The following is a 23,704-nucleotide window of genomic DNA, read 5'->3' on the forward strand; positions in this document are numbered from 1 at the left end:
AAAAAAAAACAAAAAAAAAAAACACACCAGTGGGGGAAATATGTCATATTCCTGCCTTTGAAGCAGCCTTCTGCAGAACCTAAGCTTTCATCTGGTAGCTCCTTATTCTGAACTCACTTTTGTGCTGTAGAGTCTAAAATAACTCAATGTTTTGTGGCTCCATCCCCAGACTGTTTAACCATCACGTTGGTGGTTTTTGCAGGATTTTAAGCTGCAATCTAACCCAATCTAAGCAGTAACTAAACTGGTGAATATTTGTAAAGGAGGTTATCACTCATCACAGCCCAAGCTTTAGGATTCTGCCTAATGTTTGCCAACAGAGCACAGTTTACCATCTCACTTGTTCTCTGTGAAACTGTGATCAAACACAAAGATTGACCATGCATCAGACACTCTGTAGCAACAGAGAGGAGCATGAAAAGGACTTGTGACTCGTCTCACAGCTTGATTTGGCTTGTTGAAAGGAAGCAGAAGTCTGGCATGCCTAACTTGTTATGCATTTCTTTATCTTTATGTCTGTTTTTATCAAGTTAGTTGATAAAGTCTTCTTCATGTCTTTGCTGTTAAGAGGATTTTACTTGTCAAGAATAAAAGCAAAGGAATGCACGATCACCTGAAGCTGAGCTCAGAGGGCAGTGCGTGAGCCACTGCTATACCCTGATAGAAAATCAACGTAGCAAAATTAAAACTAAGAAAAAAGAATTATGTAATTATTATTTAATCAGAAAAGATATACTTATTCCAACTGTTGCTAACATATATAAGTAAACATTTTTAATTATTTTATTCATAAGCTGGTTAGTTAGCTGTGCAATCTGCTACAGTAGCAAGCCTGCACTGCCTATCCTTTTGAGAAAGTCCAGCATCTAACGGTTATGAACACAATGAAGCAGCCACTGCATTGGGGGACCTTTTTTTTTTTCATTTTGAAGAAGATGACGCTCCAGACCAATCAGCCTCTTTGGTTCCTTTGATGTTTCTCTATATTTTATTGCTTTTTTTGCAGGTTTCCAGAAAACTCTTCAAATGCAGACCCTCGTTTGTCTGGGTGTGACGTTACCATGTGCTTACAATCATTTTCTGATGTATAAACTTTATGCTTTTTACTAACTTTGCACTACAGCTCATCAGAAAAATCATTTAAACAGTTCAACCTCTGAAAAAACATTAACTCAACAGAATAGATCCACAACCATCAAGACGAGTCTTTTTTCCTGATAATGTTTAAGCGTGGAGCTGGTGTCAATTTGTGAAATTGTAGCTTTTGTTGTTTGGATTTATCTGAATCTTTTACGCCACTGATTGTCTTATTTTTGTGTTTCAGCTCTTAGCTTGACAAGGCAGCGTGCAATGAAAGCTTTAATGCAAAGATCACCTGGGCCTTATCTAAGGGTTCTCCTTGCACTCATGTTTTATACTCTCCGTGTGACTAAATGATGTCAAAAGGCAAACTTTAACACGTTTGACTTTGAAGAATCAACAAACCAATAGTTACGCTGTCAATGGGTTCTTATCATAAACCCGTAGCTTCTATCCTCTTGCTCAAAATGCTCCACATTGATGTGGCCTAGTTTGTTGGAACCCTGTAACGCGTCTCCTGTGGTTTTTATTTGTAGCAACTTCTGCTTGTGACTTGGTCAACTGTATTTAAAAATGATGCATCCGGAAGGTGCCTACCTTACAGCAGCAGAAAATAGATTTCTGCAAGAAGAAAACATGCATAGAGGCTTTGCATAAGCCGAACACCATTTGGACCCTCTGTACAAACTTTAGTGCAACATTAAGTCAGGATCTTTTTTTTTCCTTTGGTGTTAAAAAAAAAACTTGTTTTTTTATGCTTTGAAATAATTTCTGCATGTATACCAGACATTGGTTAACTGATATGTGTTTTACTTAAATATATTTGTTTCTGCAAGAAAGTACTACGCATGAATCTTATTCTGTTGGAATGCACAAAACATCTGAGCCTGTTTATTTTTTCTGTATGTTTGAAATGGAAAATAAATAAAATATGAGATTTTTTGTTTTCTCAAAAATATCAATTCAATTGAATCTGCTTTGCAATATTTATTGTTCATAGTTCTTCGTTATCCATGGGTTTAATACAGTACCAAACTACTTACAGCTATGGCTTTAAAACTGAAAATTGGAGTGACAGCAAAAGCCAAATGTGTTATCTGGCATGCCAGCTTTGAAAAATGGCATATGCAAAGCAACACTGGCATATGCTTCTGCAGCTTGTTTTAAACCAAAGGACTGGAAAACACCTAACAAGAATTCATAAATATTTAAACAATTATATTTTTGTAAATCCTTTTATCCCCTGAAAGGTTGGTTTGTGCCAAAGCACTAATCTGTGAAGGGATATAAAAACAATTATAGCACGGAACGCCCTAGAAAGTCCTGGACTCCATTATCTGAAAATGGAGAACCAAACTGAGGCTTGATTAGGGAGCGGACCCTAACACAATATTTCTTTGTGGACATATCCCTCAGATGATCATACTATTTCTTGATATTTGATTGTTTGTGCATTGTTGCTAAAGACATTGCTCACTAAAACACACAACAGCCAATCTACATTTTGCAGAAAAACTATTTTATGACCATCAGACCAGAATAAACTAAATCTTATGGTGTGATTAAAACCCAAAAAATGAAACTCTTAATAAAGCAATGCTCACTGTAGCCAACACCACCCCAACTGTAAAGCACAGCATTGGCAGTATTATGCAGTGAGGATGTTTTTAGGGAGCAAGAGCTAGTTGGCTTGTCTACATAGAGATGAAAATAACAGCAGCCAAATTTGGAGATTTTTTAAAGATGATTTGATCAACGGTGTTCTGCAATCTAGAACAAAGTGAAGATCCATCTTTGAACATGATAATCCAGAGGACTCAGCCAGGATTCTTAAAGTGGCTTAAGGAGCAGTCTGCAAATGCAATTATTGGGCCTGTTGCTCAGTAATCCAGTATTCTCTTTACAAATTAAAGCAGTTTGCATTTAATTTAGAAGCCAAGGTGGGAGGAAGGGTGGAGAAGTACAGAATCCAATACATAATACAGTTTGAAGTTTACTTAGTAATAATTTGGGGAAGGCCTACTTCTTTAAACATTTCTTTAGTTATGGTTTGTTTTTATTGTGATTTTATTCCCTTTTTATATTATTCTTTATTATTATTATTTTCTGTTCTGTTGGTTTTTTGTACCATACTTTGAGTTTCTTCATTTGTGAAAGGCACAGGATAAATATTTTTATTTACTCACGAATTTTTTTTTTATGCAATGGTTCATCAAGTCTAAAGTCAGTGCCGCCATGGTCTGCTGGATTTTATGGGTCAAAAGCACCAATACCTGGTTTAATAATCATGGAATTAGTACTTTTCATTTGTCAGCAAATAAACCTTGATCTAAACCCCATAGACCATCTATTGCATGTGCACAGGTATGTAGTACTGATGCAGGATGGGATGCAAAACAAGCCAAAACAAAATACTGATAGCCACTGTATATAACATGGACATGCATTTCAGTAGACTAATATTTCTGTATCAAAAGATACTTCTTACTTTATTTTGTGTAATTTTCTAAACTGTTTTCATAATCTGTGAGGGGTGTCTATGCAACTGGAATTATTTAATATAAGTGGTACATCTTGGATATATTACATTGAAATACAGAAACTTATTTTAATACTATTTTTCCCCTTTGTTCAGTCTATATCGTGTTTTTAATTTTGTCTGCCTACTATGCATGCTTTTTAGAACTAAGTCTGCAATATTTTGTGCTGTTTTCATGATGACAGATTTTTGATTCATCATGGCAGACTAAGGCCACACGGGGGCACTTTGGAAACACAGAAACAAATAAGCCAATCAAGTGCGGGGTCAGAATTATGACGTCGTTTGATTGGACCAATAGCCGTGTACCTAAGGGGATATCCGGTCCCTGGCTTACAGTTTGAATTTTGTAAAGAAGCCTAACGAGAAGCCTCGCGCCCAAAGTAAGTTGAGTAAAACGTAACATTTATGTAAAAAACATCGCGTTATTGCTATTTTTAATGCATCGGTCTTTATCGTTGCCGCTAATCTTCAGTCTCTAGACTGATCATAACCCAAATGAAAGTTTTATAGTATTTTATATTCTCAAAAGTCAGTTTAGTTTAATTTCAACTGAATCAACGCTAGGTGCTCCTTAACTTTTAGTTTAGGTTTAATTATGTTTTCGTTTTTTAAAATGTGTGTTCGGCTGCCCAATATGTTTGTGTTAATTTGCAGGATCTGATAGTGCCATAGTTGTACCGGCCGCCACATTATAAACAGATACTCATTACACACCTTCACTGTTGTCTTTCTGTTTTGTTTTTTTTTTTTTTTTTTACTGCTTTAATTTGAAAGTATTAAATGTATTTTGAAACTATACACCTTAAGGAAAGAAAATAGAAGTTCTAAAAGCAGTTTTTAACCATTTGTCTGCATTATGGGATAGATATTGATGGATCACTTTCCTGAATGGGGATGCAAGTCCGCCACCTAGTGGTAGGACTCTGTACAACATGTTTATTAAATATCTTCCTTAAATAAATATCCTGTGGCAATCCTGTAAATGTGGATTATTTTATTAGTAAACTTGTATAACCATTAAGACCTGATATGATCTAGATCTACCAATGTTTTCAAAACTTTTTTTAATAGAATTTACTAAATTGTGCTTTAAAGTGGTTGGGTCTGATCTAGGACATGATACAGAAATTAACACCTCTGTTACTCGAATTTGTTTTATGAGAGATAGTGATAATTTATGGAATTTCATATCATAATCCAGCATTTTAAAAGAAACAATGACTGTGGCAATGTGCTGTAAAGGCAATTTTTTTGCCCAAAATGTAGTGGATATAAGGTAACTTAATGCAGCCTTCAAATAGGTTGAAGAAATTAGATGAAAGTTTAACGAAATGCTGCTTGTAGTTGTAGCCTGGGTTCTCCTCACTTTACAGGAAAGCTGTTTCTGCAAACGAGCGAAGCCTTTAGGTTTGGTTAATGTCACATAATGGCAGCTAGAGGAAAGACTTGGATGTATTAGGAGTTAAAGTTAATTAAAAATAGTTTCATCAGAGGTTCTAGTACAGATAAAAGCAATGCTGGCTTTTATTGGTTTGACTAGCTGCTTATCTAGGATTTTTTTTTTTCTTTTTTGATAGATTTGTAAATGATTTTTGTCTTCTGATTTGGTTGCAGGCCATGAGCTGGGCGGTGGAGGAGTGGAAGGATGGACTTCCAGGGAAAGCCCTGCAGAAGATCCAGGAGATGGAGGTCCAGCTGGACAAACTCAAAAAAGAAAGGACACAGAAGCAGTTTCAGCTGGACTCCCTGGAAGCTGCGCTGCAGAAACAGAAGCAGAAGGTCAGTGCCGCTTTAGGAGAGGCTTTGTTTCTTTCTTCTATGTGTGCCCCTTTAAACGGATGACATCTTTAGAATTTATGCCACAATAATTTGATGTAAATAATCTAAAAGCTGCCCTCCTCAGGTGGACAGTGAACGCTCAGAGATATCTGCTTTGAAAAGGGAAAACCAGTCGTTGGTTGAATCGTGTGACTCTTTGGAAAAAAGTCGTCAGAAGGTTGTTCACGAACTTGGTGTCAAAGAGCAGCAGGTCAGTTCCTCACATAGAACAAAACACAGTCTGTACGGAGGAAAGTTATAAACTACTTAATTTCACCTAATTTTTCTTATTTATTGTTTTATGTTGCTATGTCACATAAAATCTTAAGAAATGCATAGAAGTTTGAATGTTACAGGTTGAACATGTGTGTAAGGCGACCTTTCTGGGAGGAAGGCAGTAATTTGACCTTCTTCTTGTAACTCTGATTTATTTCCTGCGCTCAGGTGAGCTACCTGGAGGGTCAGCTTAATTCCTGCAGGAAGACCATAGAGCGACTGGAGCAAGAACTCAAGAAGTGAGTTTGATTAAGCTTTTTGTCACCTTTGTTTTTTTTTTTTTTTTGGAGAGAGGAGATAGTGGTGTAGAATATAACCAACTGAAAATCAATGCATAAATGGAGTATATGCCTTACATTTATTTATACTGCATATGGCTGCTGTCATTTATAACAGTTTGTAATTATGAGATTATTATCCCTTTTTTTGTGGAATAACTGTTCAGGTACAAAAATGAGCTGGATCGCTCTCAGCCTGCTGGCTCCTCCTCGCTGTCGTCATCCTCCTCTGACCTGCAGGCGTACAGCACTCCACAGAAGAGCTTCGCAATGCCAGCACCCGTCCCTGCACATAGACAGCAAGGTATCCTGTGTGCAGGAACTTAATATTTATTCTACCCTGAGACCGAGTCTCACTAATGTGTATGAGTGTTTTTTTACAGACAACAAACTGGATGACCTACAGGAAAAGTTAAACCGTGAAGTGGACGAAAGAAAAAAGCTGGAGAGTGAGCTTAAAGTGCTGCAGGTCAAGGTGAGTTTCCTCTTAGTGTCCCCTTTTTTATTTTTCTATTTTCTTTCAAAGTTATAACGTGTCTCTCCTCCTCCAGCTGTTGAATCAGTCTTCAGTCAGCGTCAGCCACAAAGACATTGCGGCACGTCAAGCCGGATCGTCTATATTCCCATGGCAACAGCAGGATCAGGTCCACTGCCTGCGCGCTCAGGATAAGATGGAAACTCCGCTGAAGAGACGTGGGGCGTCTCTGTGGGACGCACACGAGGAGACGCCAATCAAACCCAGCCATAGGATGAGTTCTTCCATAGCTGTCCAGAGTCCCAGTGGACCCTCCCAACACATGGAGCAGATGAAAACTCTCAACCAAGGTGGATTCTTGGGAATCTAGCAGGTTAGATATGACCTTCATGACAAATTTGATTAAATGTTTATATGTCTTTCTTTATCAGAGCTCCGTGGACGTGTGTCAGAGCTGGAGAGGAATATATCGGCTCAGGAAAAGGAGATCCGTAACAATACGTCAAAGCTGCAAGAACTCCAAGCGCACCTAAACCAGGCTCGTAAAGACCTGGCTGAGCGGGACAGAGACCTGGCCAAGGCCGGACATGAGCTGAGTCAAGCAGCTGACAAACACCAGCAGCTGGAGGCAAAGGTACCATGGATCATTTCCTGGATGCGTTTCTCTGCATAGTCTCCCTGGTGCTGAAATGATGGAAATCATGCAGATAAAAGTTGAAAATGATCTGTGCTCTCTTAGTGTTCATCGGTTGAGCAGAAGTTGAAACAAGTCTCAGAGGAGATGAGCTGCCAGAGGCACAACGCTGAAAGCTGCAGACGAGCTCTGGAGCAGAAGCTCAAAGACCAAGAAAGAAACAGCCAAAAGGTGAAGCAAAAGCTTGAGGATTCGAAAAGCAAAGTTAATTAATGAATCGTTATTCAAACAAGATTATATTTCATTGGTTTGTGCAGGAGTTGGCTCAGCTTCAGAGTTCCAATCAGGCTTTGGATTTGGAGCTCAACCAGACTAGAACCAAACTCACCCAGGAGATCCAACAGGCCAAAAAAAGACCACAATGTGCTCCAAGCAGACATGGAGAAGGTATCTCAGAGTGGATGTGTTTAAATGAGCGACTTCCACTGTTTCCTATTGCTCAGTCAGCCTGGGGATTCCTGACAGTCTTGTCTATTTTGCTAACTTACTTCATTTTAGATGCGCATACAGAAGAGTCAGATGGAGAGAGAGCTAGAAGAACAGAAGCAGAAGCTGCTGCGCTCAGAACAAAGCCTGCAGGCCGCTCAGACCAAGGAGCAAGACCTCCGCAAAAAGATGGAGGTAGGTTTGAATTCCTTGTTTGTTGCTCTGCTTGTGTCTGTATTATGCTGTAGTTTACCGATTTTAGATGCTTCCGCTTCCCTTCAGGAGCTACAAAAAGAGAAGAACTGTGTGACTGTCCAGTTGGACCGGAGCACCAGGTCCATTTCTCAGTTGGAAGAAGAGAAGAGGAGCTCGGAGCAGAAACTCAGGAGCACCCAGGGGCTGCTGGAGGATCTGAAAGGTGCCAGTTTGTTATCAGCAGGAACAACACATCTGTTTCTGATGCTGGTGTCTTTGTATAAGTTAACTGTTTCTTTCTTGTACTTCAGCCAAATCCGAAGGACAGGAGGTGGAGCTGAAGAGGCTTCAGTCAAAGCTGGAGCAGCAGGCTCAGACATCAGCAAGGGAGCTGGAAAACATGAAGAGAACAATTTCTGATGTGGAGTCCAGAAATGAAAAGTAAACCTGGTTTTAGTTCTCAAAAGCTGCATTGTTTACTTATCGGTTGGTTAAGAGGGCGGGTCTTAAAGAATTAACCAAAATCACCCAATATACCTTTAATTATACCTGTTAGCTATGTTCCACTACATTAGTGGCTCATCTCCTCCATCTTTAATCTCTTTGCGGAAGTACCAGTGCAAACCTACCAGCACTCACCCCTCTGTGCTGTTAAAGGGCTGAATGTTTATCTACGTAATACAGATTGGATCATTTAGCTCCTTGATGTTTTGCATAGTTTCTAAAACTCTTGGCGCCTAAGGATCAAATTTCATTTATTTCATTGTTACAAATCTGTTGCTCTGCAGATGTCAGAATGAGCTCCAGAAGCAGCGGCAGGAGAGCGAGAGGCTTAGCAATAAGCTGAACGGTGTGGAGAAGGAGAGCCAAGAGCTGAAGAGCAGCCTCACTGGAAGCCAGGATGAGTGTAAGGCTTTAAAACAAGAACATCAGGCTCTGCTGGACTGGAAGAAGGAAAAGGAGGACTTGATAAACCAAACCGAGGCTGTGCAGAAGGAGCTCACTGATAAAATCATTACTTTGGAAGGCAACTTGAATCTGATGAACGAGGCCAATCGTGAAAATCAGGTAAGTGTCGTGGCTATTCAATGTTTTTTTGTTTTTTTCTGTCTCTGTAAAGAGAAAACCAGCTATGTCCTTGATTTTATCATTATTTTTTTTTCTTTTTGAACCACTGTAGAGCAAGATCTCCTCCATAGAGGCAGACAAAGCTGGTCTGTCAGCCCACATCGACTCACTGAAAGGACAGCTCCTCATCAAAAGCACAGAGCTGGAGGAGAAGGAGCACCAGTACCAGCAGCTTCAGCTTCAGGTTACCGAGGCAGAGCAGAAACACAGCAAAGACCTGGAGAATGTTGGGAAGCAGCTCGCTCAGCTGGAAGGACAGGTGATTTAACACCTACACGCCTTCGATGAACACAAATATATCCCCTTGTTTTAGAAGTAAGCGAGATGGGATTCTTCTTTGATCCTGTTGATTCCTTTTTTATCTGTAAAACAGCTCAATGAACTGAAGTCCCAGTTGCAGAGGGAAACCATTCGAGCTGAGCTTGCTGAGAAGACGATCTCTGAGCTTCAGGAGGAGCAGCAGGCAGCATGCGACCTGCTTCACTCCAAAGATCAGCTGGTGGAGCTGGGCCTGGCTGAGATCAGTCAGCTGAAGGAAAGTCTCGCTCAGTCCACTGCACAGCAGGAGAAGCTAAATGCCAGGTTGGAGCATTGAATTCATCATTTTTTAGTTTTTACATGTCGTAGTTGCAGCTCGCTGTGTTTACATCCTAATTAAAGAACAAATTGCTTCCTTGATAAGGTAGACGCAGGGATTTAAGTAAAAAAAAAAAAAATCACTCCAAAATAAATTGCTGGTAGATGAATAAAAAAAGAATAGAAATCCCCGTTGCGTTTGTCAGCCAATGGTAGCAAAGGAGCTTTCTGAAACTCACACTTTATCACAACTCTTTCTTCCAGCTTTGTGGAGGAGAAGGCCGCCCTCCTGATGCAGTGTGAGGACAGCGTTTCTGCAAAGGCTGAGGAGACAGAGCGCATCAAGCTGCAGATGGAGGAAGTCCAGCAGGAGCTGCTGCTCTCCAGAAACAAGGTCTTTTTGTTTTTTGGGGATTTATTTTTAATCACAATTAAAGTAAACCATTCATTCCTCTAAACAGAAATTACTTTGCTGTTTTTTTTTTAAATGTTGCTATATGGTTTGGTTTAGTGTTACATTAATGAGGCACCAGCTACATAGTTGTTGGTTATACACAACTACATAAACAGAATAAATGAAATGCTGGTTCTTCTAAAATGACAGGAAATTCTCCTTTAGTGAATATTTATCCAGAAGTGCAGTCAACCTGTTTTTAAATGGTGATGTAGCAATTAATTGCAAGGTGAGTTTTTTTTCTTTGTTTTTTGTGGAGTGAGAAAAATATGCCTCTTTAGATGGTAGAGGTTGCACACCGTTCACCTAGACCAGAGTTCGGCAACCCAAACTGCTCAAAGAGCCATATTGAACCAAAAAAAAAAAAAAAAATCTGTCTGGAGCCACAAAAATGTAAAAGTCTTAAATATGCCTCATATTGCAACACAGGCTCTAAGTGTGTTATCCCACTATAGAAAAGGACTATGTGGGCTTAAATGTATAATAAGCATTCATGATTATATTTTTATCCTGTAGCAAATGTGACATAGTAGCTTGAGGTGATGGACGAGCAGTAAACACTCCCATTGCGTGCCGCTTCACCGCCCTTAACCGCGCGGTCTAGGTTTTGTTGCATTGATGAAATGATAGAAACACAACAAAGGAATCTCTCTATGGTGGACGTGTTTCTGTTGGGAGGAGCTGATTGAGTCATGAGGAACCAAGCAGGAACTGACACCCATCAGAGCAGATGCTCTCCAACCCTGAAATCCCACATCCTCCGTCACCATCGTTCCTTGGTGTGATTTATATTTTTAGGATTTGGGGGAAAATGGAAGAAAGTTCACATATCTGCATCAGAGCACTACCTGTTTGATCTGTGGACGCGTTTCCATCCTTGCAACAAAACTAGCAGCAGTATTGGAGATGCAATTCACTTCCTAAATCTATCTTTGCACTCCTCTAATTTATCCAGAAGTTTTGCAATCACACTTTCTCTCTCAGTCCCAACTTGGTGGTTGGCTGCATATATAGCATGCCTTCCCTGGAAATGCCTTTCCAAATTTTTATTTAATTTTTCTATTTACAAAGCAAAAATGCAGGCAATCATTCCGCATTGATAATGAAAGCAAATGATTCGCTCCATTCTTTGAATCCTCTTTCTCATTAGCCATCTTCCTTTTTTCCCCCCTTTGGAATCCATGGTGCGAGACACACCTGCAACTTTGTTTGCCTGGCACCGCACCACGCTGGTTGCAAGCTATGACCACTGATCTCTATGGCTATAACGCAAATTATTGTTTACATTTATTTATTATACAAATGTTTACAGCATTGGAGAACATAATTAATTATTGTTTAACCTCCTGCACACCACAAACAAAAACAACAATCGATTTTCTTTGAAAAAGCTCCAGGGAGCCGCAAGGGGGTTGCCGCAGGTTGCCGACCTAGACTAAGGTCTAAACCAGAAATACTATTGTGAAAAAGATGGAAAAGCAAAACATTAATTCCATGTATTTATTTTTGCATTGAAAAATCAACTTTCTTTAGTCCTTTTGCTGCAGTTTTCAAACTGATCTTTGCAGCTCCATCATTGGTCTGATTAATATTTTCTATGGGTGCCTCTAGTTTTGGTGGAAGCTGCACTTTTCTGTTTTTTAATTGTTGAGAATATATCAGATATATTGTAGTACACCGTTGTGTACTAAAAGGCTGAAGGGATTCATGGTAGTTAGATAAAACGGCTACTTTCAAACATAAAGGTTAAAACCAGTTGGGTTTTTCTGTCCGTCTCTAAGATCACTTCCATAGAGCAGATGCTGAAGGTGCAGGAACAGCTGGGGGCCGAGCTGCAGAAACAAATCAACACAATGTCCAATAAGGAGGAGGAGCTCATGAAGATGTGCGAGGAGAAATCGGAGCAGCTCAGACAGTCAGAGGAGCAGCTTAAAGAGCAGAGGAGCCTGAAAGAGGAGACGGAGAAGCAGCTCAGAGAGAGTGAAGCTCGGATCGTCTCCATGGAAACAGAAAAGTCTGAGCTCAACAGTCAGATTGAAGAGATACAGAAAAAAGCGGAGGTAAAATATACAACATAATCTTTTATTTATTTTTTTTAATGGGTGTCTTAACTATTTTCTTTTGTATGTTTTACTTTTTTGTGAAAATGCTGTTTTTTTTTCTTGTCTATATCCTAAATTTTTAAAACTTCCCTTTTTTGTGCAGTTCCTGCAGCACAGTCAGGCAGAAAAGATAAATACTCTCCTGGAGCAGATCGTTGCTTTGGAGAAACAGGCGGCTGCAAACCAAGAAGCAGCAGACGAGGTTCCAGTTTTAAAGAACAAACTGGACATGGTCAATCAGTCCCTTGCTCACCTAAACAAATCTACCGAAGCTTTAGAAGAGAACCTCTGCTCTGCAAACGAAAAGAAGGCCGATCTGGAGGCCGCCCTGTCTGAGAAAACAAAACTCATCTCTGCTTTGGAGGATCAAATCAAAAATCTGACTGAGAAGATGCTGAAAGAGACGGAGAGCCACAGCGCGAAGATTGAAGACCTGATCAACAGGGAGAGAATCCTAAAAGAGCAGCTGGAGGGTACCAAAAATTCCCTAGCAGCAGCCACAGCCGAGTCCAGCTCTCATCAGGAGGAGATCCAAACCATGAATACTGCTCTATCTACCGCATTGCGCGGTTTGGAAGAGAAAGACAACTCAATAAAGAGTCTAAAAGAGAAACTGAACAGGGCAGAGGCTGAGCACAGCAAAGCCTCTGAACTTCTGAAGGAGAAGTCTGTGGCCATGAACAAAATTAAGGTTGGTAGTTAATAAAACGTCTGGAAAAGATGCTTCTCATTTCTGTCTTTATTTGAAATTGTTGTGCAGAATTCAGTGTCTTAACTTGTCTAAATAATGAAAAGTGTATTTATGTACAGTCATTTTTAAATTACACATTTACTGACTAAAGGTGCAGCTGGAAATGCTGCAGATGGACCTGGAGGACAACGAGACTGCCATGAACTCTGTGGAGAGTCAGGTGGAGGAGCTGAAGGGCACTAAAGCATCGCTGGAGGCCCAGATCTCTGACATGGAGGCCATGCTACAGGAAAGCAAAGCTCAGGTTGGTCTACTGATTTTAATTAAGCAGCTGTTTAGTTCGGGACATCATAAAAGTTCATCCCCACGAATGAGGTTTATTATGGAACGGTAGATTCATGTTTAAGGTCCTGCAATGGAGCTGCAAAAGGTTATTATTTTTTTTTTTTTTTTACTGAAAGTAAACAAGGTTTTTTGTTCCTTCAACACTAGTAGATTTAGGATTGATTTTTTTTTTAATATGTTCATAAAATGATGTTTTTGCCTCGTACCCTCTGTTTACCTCCCAAATAAATAAAGCTTATGTATTTTCAACTTGTTTTCTTCCACCCAACTTTCCTTTAAGATTGTCAGCAGTTCTTTTGATTCTGTAAAACAACCTTTCTCAATAACCATGTAGATGCATCTATGTGAATGAGATTCAGCTTTAAGGAATACTGAATTTGGTTGCATTTTCGATCATACTCTCTTATTTATTTTAGATTATCTGTTTTGCTGTGCTGCGTTTTCAGGTGTCTGTTTTAGAAAGCCGTTTGGATGAGGTCCAATCCCAGAACTCTATGCTGGAGACCAAATATGTGACAGCCAAGGAGGAGCTGCTGGAGAGGAGCTGTGAGATAACGCGCCTGGAGGAGGACGCCGTGAAACGGCAGCAGCTAGAGGAGAACGTTGCCTCTTTAGAATCCAAACTGAGTCTGGTTACTGAAGAAAATACAAAGTTAGAGGAAACACTGCAGCAGATCATCCAGAAAAAAGAGAGCAGCCTGAATCGGCTAAGTGAGGAGAAAAGCAGCCTTGAGGTTTCTTTGAGGCAGTTACTGGATGAGCAGAAACAAACTGCTACTGAAATAACCCAGGTTAAAGCTGAGAAGGAGGAGCTGCAGGAGAGGGTGAACAGCCTGTCAGAGGAGATCCAGCGACTCCACACTACTGTCGGAGAGTTATCTGAGCAAAAACAGGAGGCGGAGGCAGAGATTGATCGGATTGCTGCAGAGAGACGTGAGACTGAGTCTGCATTCAGTCTGGCCGCTGAGGAGAAAGCCATGCTAGATGTTACTGTGGGTTTATTGAACAGTGAAAAGGCTGAGCTTCAGGAGAAGCTTTTTACATTAACCTCTGAGAAAGGGGACTTGGTCAGCACCATGAAACAGATGGAAGAAGAGAAGCATCAGCTGGAATCCAACTACAGTCGAGTCTCTGAGGAAAACGTCCAGCTGCTGTCAGAGATTGCCCAGCTGTCTGAGGAGAAGCAGCAGCTTCAAGCCAGCGCTGAGAGGATGAAAGAAGAGCTGGCTTCTTTTAGAGAGGAGAGCAAGCGTGTGCAGTCCTCCCTGCTATGCTCAGAGGAGGAGCGACAGAAACTGAAGGAGCAGCTCTACGTGAGGGAGGAGATTATCAACCAGGAGAACAAAGAGCGGTATGTCTCTTAAATTTGGTGGTTTTCCATGAGCCATTAGAGTCAGAGAAGCACTGATCTACCTAATACCATTTCTTTTGTTTTTTATATATTTTTTTTCACCTACTATCTCCTGTTTTGACGAATTTTGTTTTGATTTCATTCCAAGGAATATGGGGTGTAAAAGAGTTCAAATTTTGCAGAGGTTTATAATCTGACAAACTTTTATGCAATTGAATGATTGTCCACATTTCTGGTTCATAACAGGAACATTAAGGCGATTCTTTACTTTTATCAGTTTAATAGATAAACAAACATTTAAGTGTTTAACCTATTTAACCTGATCAATAATAAGAATCTGATTTTATCACAGGACCCAGCAGTTTGAGACTGAGCAGGCGGAACTTCATCAGAGGCTCTCAAGCCTCCAGGCGGAGCTGACCGTACTCCAGCAGAACTATTCCTTACTGCTTGAAGAAACGGACCAACAGCACCGCCGCATACAGCAGCTTACAGAATCGAGGAAATGCCCGAATCCAGCAGAAAACCTCACCCATATTGGACCCAATGACCAGGAAGAAATGGGTGCGTATTGGCTGCCTCATTAAAACCTGAACTGTGCGTCTTCAGTCCTGACCATTTGCTGTGGTCTGTCTAGTGGACGGAGCTGTATGTGCCGAACCAAACCCAGAACTGGACCCAAACATCATTACCAGCACAGAGTCCAATCCTCAGAGCGAGCCGAGCTCGGATCAGGCTTTCAGGTACAGTTTAGACACATGACTGCCAATCAAATGTTTTGTTTTTTTTGCCAGTAGGTGGAATATAATCTCTCTTTTCTCTGACAGTGAGGAAGAAATGATGAGGAAGGAGGAGGCCTCTGATCAGGAGGTGCTCAGAGATGAGTTGGAAGAGGAGGCATGTAAACCTGATATACAGGAAAACCAACTTCACAGATTCAAAGAAATATTAGAACTTTTTCATAATGGTGAGTCTTTGTTTTAATGTCGTCATCAAAGGTCTCTGGGGAGAACAGCGGTGCTGGTGAAGTTCTGGGAAGTGAGAATCTAAACTGTGATCCATCTTTCCCAAAATCCTTGAAATTCTTTGGTGAGTATCTAAAGTTAACGCCATGGTTTTGTTTTCTCTTTTGACTCTTGATTATCCCTCAAAACTGTTTCTTTTGTCCTTTCTAAAGTTTTCACACTTCAACCTTTATTTTCGTTTATGATGTAATGGAAAAACAAAGAAGCGGAAAGAACACTTGCAAATAAAACCTTTTGCGTTTGGAAGTCACTGTATTTAAACCCTAATCTTTCCTTCAGGACTCAAGTCTTCACCAGTCAGAGATGGCATCAGCTCTAACACAGAAATTGGGAGTGAAGTGGAGTTGCTGCGCTCTGAGTTGGACCTGCTGACCTCGGAGCTTCAGCTGAGGGCAGAGCTGAGCTCAGAACTGAAAGTTCAAATTTACAACCTGGAGATGAAGGTTCATGCTGCAGAGGAGCAAGCTCAGAATGCAGCTAAACAGCTGAGCATTGCCCGAGAGGAAAAGAAGAGCCTTTCTAATGAGGTAGAAGGAAGAAATAGTTTTATTCTTTCATCCGAATCATAATTTTAGGATCCTAAAGACTTTTTCTGGTCTTTTGTTCAGGTGGCCCACCTGCTGGAGGAGAGGGAGGCTTTGACTCTGCAGCTGCAAACGTCAAAATGCCAACTGACTGATGTTATGGAGATGTTGGAAGGGCTTGAGATGGCCAAAGGTTTTTTTTTTCTCATGTTTCTGATAATACTTTAGGGTATTTGATCATTCATTTATAGCATTGAAGAGATGTTTGCTGTGGTTCTGTAGGTGGATGGGATGAAAAGTTCCTTCAGCAGGCGAATGAGTTAAAGAGGGTCCGCTCTGAAAAGGCTAACCTGGAGAAGCATATCCTGGGAATGGAGTCTGAACTGGAGACCATGCAGGCAGAAAGGGACAGGCTGAAGGAGGAGATGGAGACCCAGAGGAAGACTTGTTCAGGATTGAAGCAACAGGTGGAAACACTCCATGTAGAGGTCAGCATTTTACTGCAATGGATCTGAGCTCCTTTCAGGACTGGAAAACATAAAAATTCCAGGGTTTATTCCTAATTTATTCCCAGATTCACTGTAACCTATCATTTGAAGCTGGAAAATTGCCAAACTGGAAAAGTGATAGGACTGCAAAAGAATGGAAACAAACACATCTTCAGTAATTACAGGCCTGCCTCTCTGCTGCCTCAGTTGTCCAAAATTTTAGAAAAACTTTTCAACCATAGATTAGATTTATTGAGAAACATATTATAACTAGAAAAGACTTACACCTATAGCAAAAACTCGTACATGATCTTGATCATATCCAATTTTAATGAATTGTTTCTTGACATGAGGTCCATCTTTGGTAACAATTTCCTTAAAATCCTTTCACAAGGTTATAAATAAGGCCCAGCGTGTGTCTGCAGCCTCTGGTGCTTGTTCTGCTCTCACTTTGGTTTACTCAGTTCTCTTATTCGATCAGCAGGTTTAGAGACTTCAAGTGAGGCACGGCTCACCTTTCCTTGATTTTTGACAGTATAATACCAATTGAATAATTCTGCACTTTTTTGAGTCTGAGTTTTAATAGTCACTGCTGCTACTCTGTGGTTTAGGGGGGATCTGCATGTTCCTCCAAATAATGTTAATGAATCCTTCCTGTATCATGTTTATGATGTGGATCATCACCAACATTTAATAGACTGTTCCTTGGACTGAGTTACACCTTTGGTAAAGATTTCATCAAAATCTGTTCATACGTTTTAAGTTATCCTGTACACAGACGGACAGACAAACAAACTTGAGTAAAAACATAATCTTCTTAGTGGAGGGCCAACTATATGTGAAGATGGGTAAGTTTGAATCGCGATGCTAGGGTTTTTCCTGTGGGGTTTCGCAGGGATCTATATTGGGCCCAAAGCGGTGTAATTTATACATTTATGTATTTTATGTATCAAAGTTATGTGTTTTTAGCAATAGTCTCATTGAAATTATACATATTATTAAAGAAGTACTTAAAATGGATGAATACTAACAGACTATCCCTTCATCTAGATAAAACTACAATATTATCCTTTGGTAAACAGAAGAATTAGACCAAGTAATATATATTGATAGTGTTGTGATAGTCTGTGTCAGATATTAAGTTCTTATGGCTAACTATTGATGACAGTTAGCTGGAAACTTCACATTAAAGTTTAAATATTGTTTAGTATATAATATACTGAACTTATTGCATTTTCGCATTAGTTATCCCTTAATTTACTTTATTAAAATTTGGGACAATAACTACTAAAGTCCATTACAGCCCCTTGTTATGCTTCAGAAACGTGCAGTAAAAGTTATACATAAAGTACAGTCTATTCTGCATTCTAAAGTGTTAACATTTCTTGATCTAGTTTATTTGTATACTGCACAGCTATTATATAAAGCCAGTAAAAAATACATTACTCTCTAATATTCAAACACTTTTTACACAAAGTGAATGGAGTTATAATCTAAGGGGCTGCGCTGTGTTGTGATTTTAAATTATATTAAATTCCCAGCCAGCTGGGACTTTAAGATGTCCATTGCCCTCCCCGGTAGGGGTGGTAAACATTGTATTTAATCGGATATTATTCCGGCTGTTATATATTGTTTATGAGCACATGCCCTACTAGCTGTTTGCTAGAACAAAAAACAAAATTGTGATTCGAGCTCAAATGTGGTCAAACGGATAATTCTGCACATACATGGAATAAATTTACAACTTCTGTTCAAAATGTAAGAGTTTATTAACAAAAACTAAACTACTATGTACAAGACCTGCAAGGGGAAAAATGGTTGAAAAACCTATTATAGTTTAAGATGGCGCTTGTGTTTGAAAACCAAAATTTATCGGGAAGAATTTGGGATATGATCAAATTAGCTTTTCACGAATTTAAAGAAACTGGAATGCTTTCAGACCGATTTACAATGCAATCCATGAGGTGAATAGAACATTATTTGGCTAAATAATGTTTTATTAAATGATTTACTTAATCAGGAACCAGTAACCTTTGGTTAAATGATTCTTTACCCTTATCATAAAACACATGAAATGATCAAAATCATCAAAAGACATATTGTCTGTTCTGTCCCCCAATTGTTCCAGACCTGCAAGCCTTTTTGTCTTTTTTGAAGGCTTGAGTTTCATCCAGGAGGATGTTAGTAGGCAGGCTAAAAGCAAGGCAGGCTTTATTGTCCATGCGGCTCACACCAGGGGATACTTAGGAGGCCTTCTCGTCAAGTCTGGCTCTGTATGTTCTGAAACTCAAGAGAAATGATGTTTGTTGTTGATCTAAGTGTTCTGTAACAAACATTATTCAGGATGTAATGGAAGCAAACACGTGACTATTATGGACTGAATGGGGGTGGGAGTAAAAAGTGTTCCTTATCCCACTCCTTTTCAAGCTACTTTATTTTTTGTATCTGAGTTTATTTATTCATTTTCAAGCTGCACTGTACAGTGCATATATACATTTAGACAACTTGAGTTATCAGTTTTTTTTCATACATTTTTTTTTATAATTTGTCCCGTTTTCCAACGTCCGTATCAGACATCTGTCCAACATCCATTCAATTTTGCCATCTTTCATCTAGTCGTCTATTTATCACTTACAGCACTATTCATTTACTGTCCCATCATCCATTTTCTTGTACATACGATATAATTTTATTTTTTTGGGGGCATTTCTGTCAATCTTTCATCCATCTGTCATTTTACCCCCTTCAGGTATCGGCCAGAAATTCAGGTTCTTTGTGTTAATTCAAAGGGGACTTTGAAATTAGATTGATATTTTTGACATAAAATTGTGCATATGTAATTCTTGTGTTGATTGTGACCATCACGATTATGTCATTTTCCCATGCTCCCCCCCCCCCCCCCCAGACGACCCAGCTGAGGGCTGAACTTGTGTCCTGCACCGAAGACAAAGAAGAGTTAAATCAGTCTTTAGCACAGTGGAGAGATAAAGTTCACAGTTTGGAGAAGACCAACTGTGACACCAGAAATTTAATTTCCATCCTGGAGGTTGACATCCGGACGGGAAGGAAAGAGTATGAAGCTCTTCAAAGCAGCATGAAGGGAGTGGAGGCAGAGAGAGAGCAGGTACTAAATACTTTAAGGAATTCAGAGGTTTGTTAACATTATTATTTGTGGAGTTCATGAGTTGAACAATCTAACAAGATTTTGAAAAATGTAGATAAATTGTTTCTATTTTCAGTCTTTTGCTGGTAAAAGCTGATCCTTTACCCTTTCACAAAGCTTTTGCAGCAGGTTTCAGCCCTGGAAGAAGTCATTTCTAAAGAGATCGGCGAGAAAGAGGAGCTGCTCAACCGTCTCAGTGAGATGAGAGAAGATCATACCTCTACCAACCAAAACACTGAGTCCATGGCTGGAAAAATCCAGGTCAGGGAGAAGTTGGATCACTGAGGAGAAAACTAGAAGCTTATATCTTCAGGTCTGACATTTTACTGCTTTTCTCTAGGCTTTAGAGAGGGAAGTCTGCAGCCTTTCCCAATCGCTGGAGTCTTCTTTGCTAGAAAAAGGAGAGATTGCCTCTCGGTTGAATTCCACTAATGAAGAGGTCCAACAGATGAGGACGGGCATCGAAAAGCTCCAGGTCCGCATCGAGTCGGATGAGAGGAAGAAAAAAAAGATGGGAGAATTACTCAAAGGTACCAATTAGAAAAATCAAGAACACAGATCAGCTGCCTTGTAAGCTGTTGGTCTAAACGTGTCTTTGTTTCTCTATAGCTGCTCAGATCAAGTCTGACTCACTGCAGGATCGCATTGATGCTCTGGAGCGAGAGAAGGACGAACTGGAGCAAAATCTAGAGGACGCTGTGCTGCAGGTTAAGAAAACTTCCTGGTTAAGCAAACATGCCTGATTATTTACTTTTTTTTCACATATTTTATTACAGAAATGGACTTCATGATATTTTATTTGTAATTTGTGATTGGCCAACACAGCAGTGTGCATTGTTCACTTATGTTCAGAGACCTCCAAGTTAATGTTTACATCTATTCAAGGAGAAACGGAGAAATTATGAGTTGAACCATTAGAGATCCCTGATCTTTCAACAGGACTGGTAAAAGCTATCAAACCAGGCGTCTCATTTATGAAGCTTATACATGCGCAAAACAGGCCCTGAAACCTGCCGCCTGCTACACAATTGTGATCAATATCACAATGGAAAAAGAACATCAGAGTAAAAGCCGGACAGATAGTTAAACTTTTCCTCACCTTGACATTTCTCTCCCGGTGATCATCTGGATCGACTCTCCTAACTGACTCTCTGCCTAAAGCCACTTTTTAGGAATAAAATAACAGAATTTATCCATAAATCTGGTATATCACAGTTATAAGCCCAATGCTGTCAGACTCTGAAGGCTTCATTAATAACACTTCCTTCCATTTACTGCTGCTACCTACCACTCATATTTATCAGGATCTCCTCCTTATTGATCAACACATGTATTTATTTTTTTGAGTTTTTACAGCACTAGTGGCTTGTTTTTATGGACAGTAGGCTGACAGGAAAGGGGGCATGAGAGAGGGGTAGAGACACGCAGGAAAGGACCACAGCTCAAGGCCTCCATCCACGAGCCATGCGAGCCAACCACTGCGCAACCAAAGCACGCCCAACACATTTATTTTTAATACTGCTTACTTTCTACTGCTGTAAAGCTGTGCTCTAAACATGAGGTGGAGCCTCACTCTCAAACGTGGAGCACAGCTGTGATCCATTTAAACAAATTGCTTGATTTTGTGTGATTTTATAAAACAAGGTTTTATTTTTTTTTGCCATACTCCATGTTTCAATGTTTGGTGTACAGAGTGGATCCTACACAATGTCTTATAAATGAGGCCTGAGATGTGTTCTCAAAGCCTACTTATTGCGATGATAGAAAGATAAACGAAGGAGAAATTTTACAAATTAAAATCTGAGAAATTACTATTACTAATATTAGGGCCCCTTTAATCTGAGTACCATAAATAAACCTACCTCAGAAGTCAAATAATGAGTAAGTATTAACTGTGCTTGGTTAAAGCTTGTTAGAAATGCAGTTGTTTTATAAAAGCCTTACAGGTTTTTGAATGGCATGAAGGAGCAAACTGCTTTATGATGGATTCAGATTAACCCACAGGTCAGGAAGGAAATTTTTTCAAGCAGGGTCGGTCTATAAATCAGCTTTCAAGGTTGTTCAGCTCTAAACACTTCTCATTTCATCACATGGGAGTGAAAGACCTCAGCACAGCATCAAACTTACCGATAAACGATCACATTAATCAGAGAAGCAACCAATGTCTGAGGTGGAACACTCTAAATGCGGTACTTCACCTAGTTTTTCAGACTGGTTGTGACAGAACAGTGTGCATAAGTTAGTGTGGAAAGGCTTTATCAAGACATAGATTAAAGTATTCTTCATCTCCTTTCACACAGGCTGAAACGGCAAAAGCTGAGCTAGAAGAAGAGAAGAGAAAGGTACCCTCACACAAGGGAGGAAATGCAGTTTTATTGGGGTTCTAGGCTTTTTCCTCATTAAAACCTGTCCTGCTTTTTGTTTAACCCCATCGTTCTAGGTGGAGGAAGAGAAGGAGGAGCTCACTGAGAAGCTATCTGAGCTCTGTGCTACGCTGGAATCCCTGAGATCTGAGAAAGCTCTTTTAGAGATGGAGCTGGACAATAAGAACATGGAGATAGAGGAGCTGAAGGCAGCTAGGGACAAACTGGAGAGGGGACTGGAGAAGGCAGAGATGGATAGAAGAGAGGAACAGGAAAGGCAGAAATACAGACTGGAAGAGATGGAAAAATTAACAAGAGAGGAGGCTGAGAGACAAAGTGTGCAAGTAGGAGACCTTCAGGGTAAGCTGGAAGCTTCTCTGCAGAGAGAGACCACCCTCGAACAAAAGTTTGCAGACTCTGTACGGGAAAAGGAGAAGATGCAGTCAGCGATGATAGAGTTGGAGAAAGAGAAACAAAGTCTGCTGATCTCTCAAGATTTGCAGACAGAGATGGAAAGGGAAAACACTAACCTGAAGGCAAATGTAGAGTCTTTAGGTGAAGAAATCAAGGATCTTCAAACACTTTTACAGGCTAAAGAGGAAGAAATCCATACCTTGGAGAAGGAGAAAGGCCTTGAGGCAGAGCAGAGGCAAGCTTTAGATGAAACCATATCATCAGTCAGGGCAGAGAAGCGACAACTGGAGGAAAGAATGGACCAACTAGAACAGGAGAGGGATGAACTTCAGTCCACACTGGTGTCTGTTCTTCAGGAGAAAGGAAGACTAGACCAGGAGAGAACAGAGCTGGATGAAGAGAGAGTACAGCTTCGGTCAAAGGTCTCATCTATAGAAAAGGAGAAACAAGACCTCCAACAAACCCTCTCCTCATTAGAGCAGGGCAAGCTGAGGTTAGAGGCTGCAACACAACAATTACAGTCCTCCCTGATGATGATAGAGCAAGAGAAGAGCAACCTATCCTCAGCTCTATCTCACCTGGAGGAGGAGAAGGCGCAGGAGAGTGGGGACAGAGAGAGAATCATACAAGAACGTCAGACTCTGCAGCAAAAAGTTGCTTCCATGGAGAAAGAGTTGGAGACGTGCCAGCAGTCCATCTCACAGCTCAGTGAGCAGGTATGAAGGAGTATCGATCCGAAACGGGTCCTGTCTGTTTCACATAGACAATGTGTGCTTTTGTTCACAATACATGGTACTTTATATGCATCAATCTCACCTCCATTCTTCCAGGTCTCTGAGTTGACGTCCAGCACTGCTCGTCTGTCTAAAGAGAGAGACTCTGCTCTGAGCAAAATCAACCTCTGGATGAAGACCTGCAGGCAGCTGGAGCAGGAGAAACTCAACCTCGTGAACAGCTCAGGTATGAACACATCTATCTTTTCACTGTAAACAAGGGGCATCTTAGTAAATCAGGTGGACTTGAAAATTCAGGGTTATTATAAAATTAGAAAGTAGAGTTTATACACTACAGATTTAGTACACACACTGTTAATGTTAGCATTTCCGTTTCTTAGCAAGTCTGGAGTATTGGACAAGATGAAAATGCCTTAACACTATAACTTTAGCATGGATTTCCTGTAACAATGCGGTGTAGCATGGAGACCCGCGGGTTAACTCTAGAACAGGGGTAACCAATTAAAAATCAGCAGAGTCCGAATAAAGAAAATAATCAACCAGTAAAGGTCCGGACATTTTT

The 23,704-nt window shown here is 40.2% G+C and overlaps 1 protein-coding gene across 1 annotated transcript in view; it reads left to right on the forward strand.

Annotated features, from left to right (window-relative positions):
• The first annotated feature begins 3,919 nt into the window (after window positions 1–3,919).
• The window catches only part of LOC107092149 (centromere protein F-like), a 24,664-nt gene continuing 4,879 nt past the window's right edge, over window positions 3,920–23,704 (forward strand). Inside the window, 36 exon segments of the mRNA XM_015386466.1 lie at window positions 3,920–4,002; window positions 5,237–5,401; window positions 5,526–5,651; window positions 5,885–5,955; window positions 6,162–6,298; window positions 6,378–6,469; window positions 6,546–6,819; window positions 6,901–7,103; window positions 7,209–7,334; window positions 7,421–7,510; window positions 7,512–7,550; window positions 7,662–7,784; window positions 7,872–8,007; window positions 8,096–8,225; window positions 8,573–8,852; window positions 8,965–9,171; window positions 9,286–9,494; window positions 9,753–9,882; window positions 11,724–12,002; window positions 12,148–12,735; window positions 12,887–13,039; window positions 13,527–14,431; window positions 14,784–14,995; window positions 15,069–15,174; window positions 15,259–15,328; window positions 15,430–15,520; window positions 15,736–15,983; window positions 16,065–16,173; window positions 16,263–16,468; window positions 19,374–19,592; window positions 19,749–19,892; window positions 19,972–20,161; window positions 20,241–20,338; window positions 21,932–21,973; window positions 22,072–23,124; window positions 23,239–23,368. Coding sequence (XP_015241952.1) covers window positions 5,240–5,401; window positions 5,526–5,651; window positions 5,885–5,955; window positions 6,162–6,298; window positions 6,378–6,469; window positions 6,546–6,819; window positions 6,901–7,103; window positions 7,209–7,334; window positions 7,421–7,510; window positions 7,512–7,550; window positions 7,662–7,784; window positions 7,872–8,007; window positions 8,096–8,225; window positions 8,573–8,852; window positions 8,965–9,171; window positions 9,286–9,494; window positions 9,753–9,882; window positions 11,724–12,002; window positions 12,148–12,735; window positions 12,887–13,039; window positions 13,527–14,431; window positions 14,784–14,995; window positions 15,069–15,174; window positions 15,259–15,328; window positions 15,430–15,520; window positions 15,736–15,983; window positions 16,065–16,173; window positions 16,263–16,468; window positions 19,374–19,592; window positions 19,749–19,892; window positions 19,972–20,161; window positions 20,241–20,338; window positions 21,932–21,973; window positions 22,072–23,124; window positions 23,239–23,368 — 7,378 coding nt within the window. The 5' untranslated portion in view covers window positions 3,920–4,002; window positions 5,237–5,239.

Source organism: Cyprinodon variegatus, unplaced genomic scaffold, assembly GCF_000732505.1.
Source record: "Cyprinodon variegatus isolate N-32 unplaced genomic scaffold, C_variegatus-1.0 Scaffold369, whole genome shotgun sequence".
Lineage (NCBI taxonomy): Eukaryota > Metazoa > Chordata > Actinopteri > Cyprinodontiformes > Cyprinodontidae > Cyprinodon > Cyprinodon variegatus.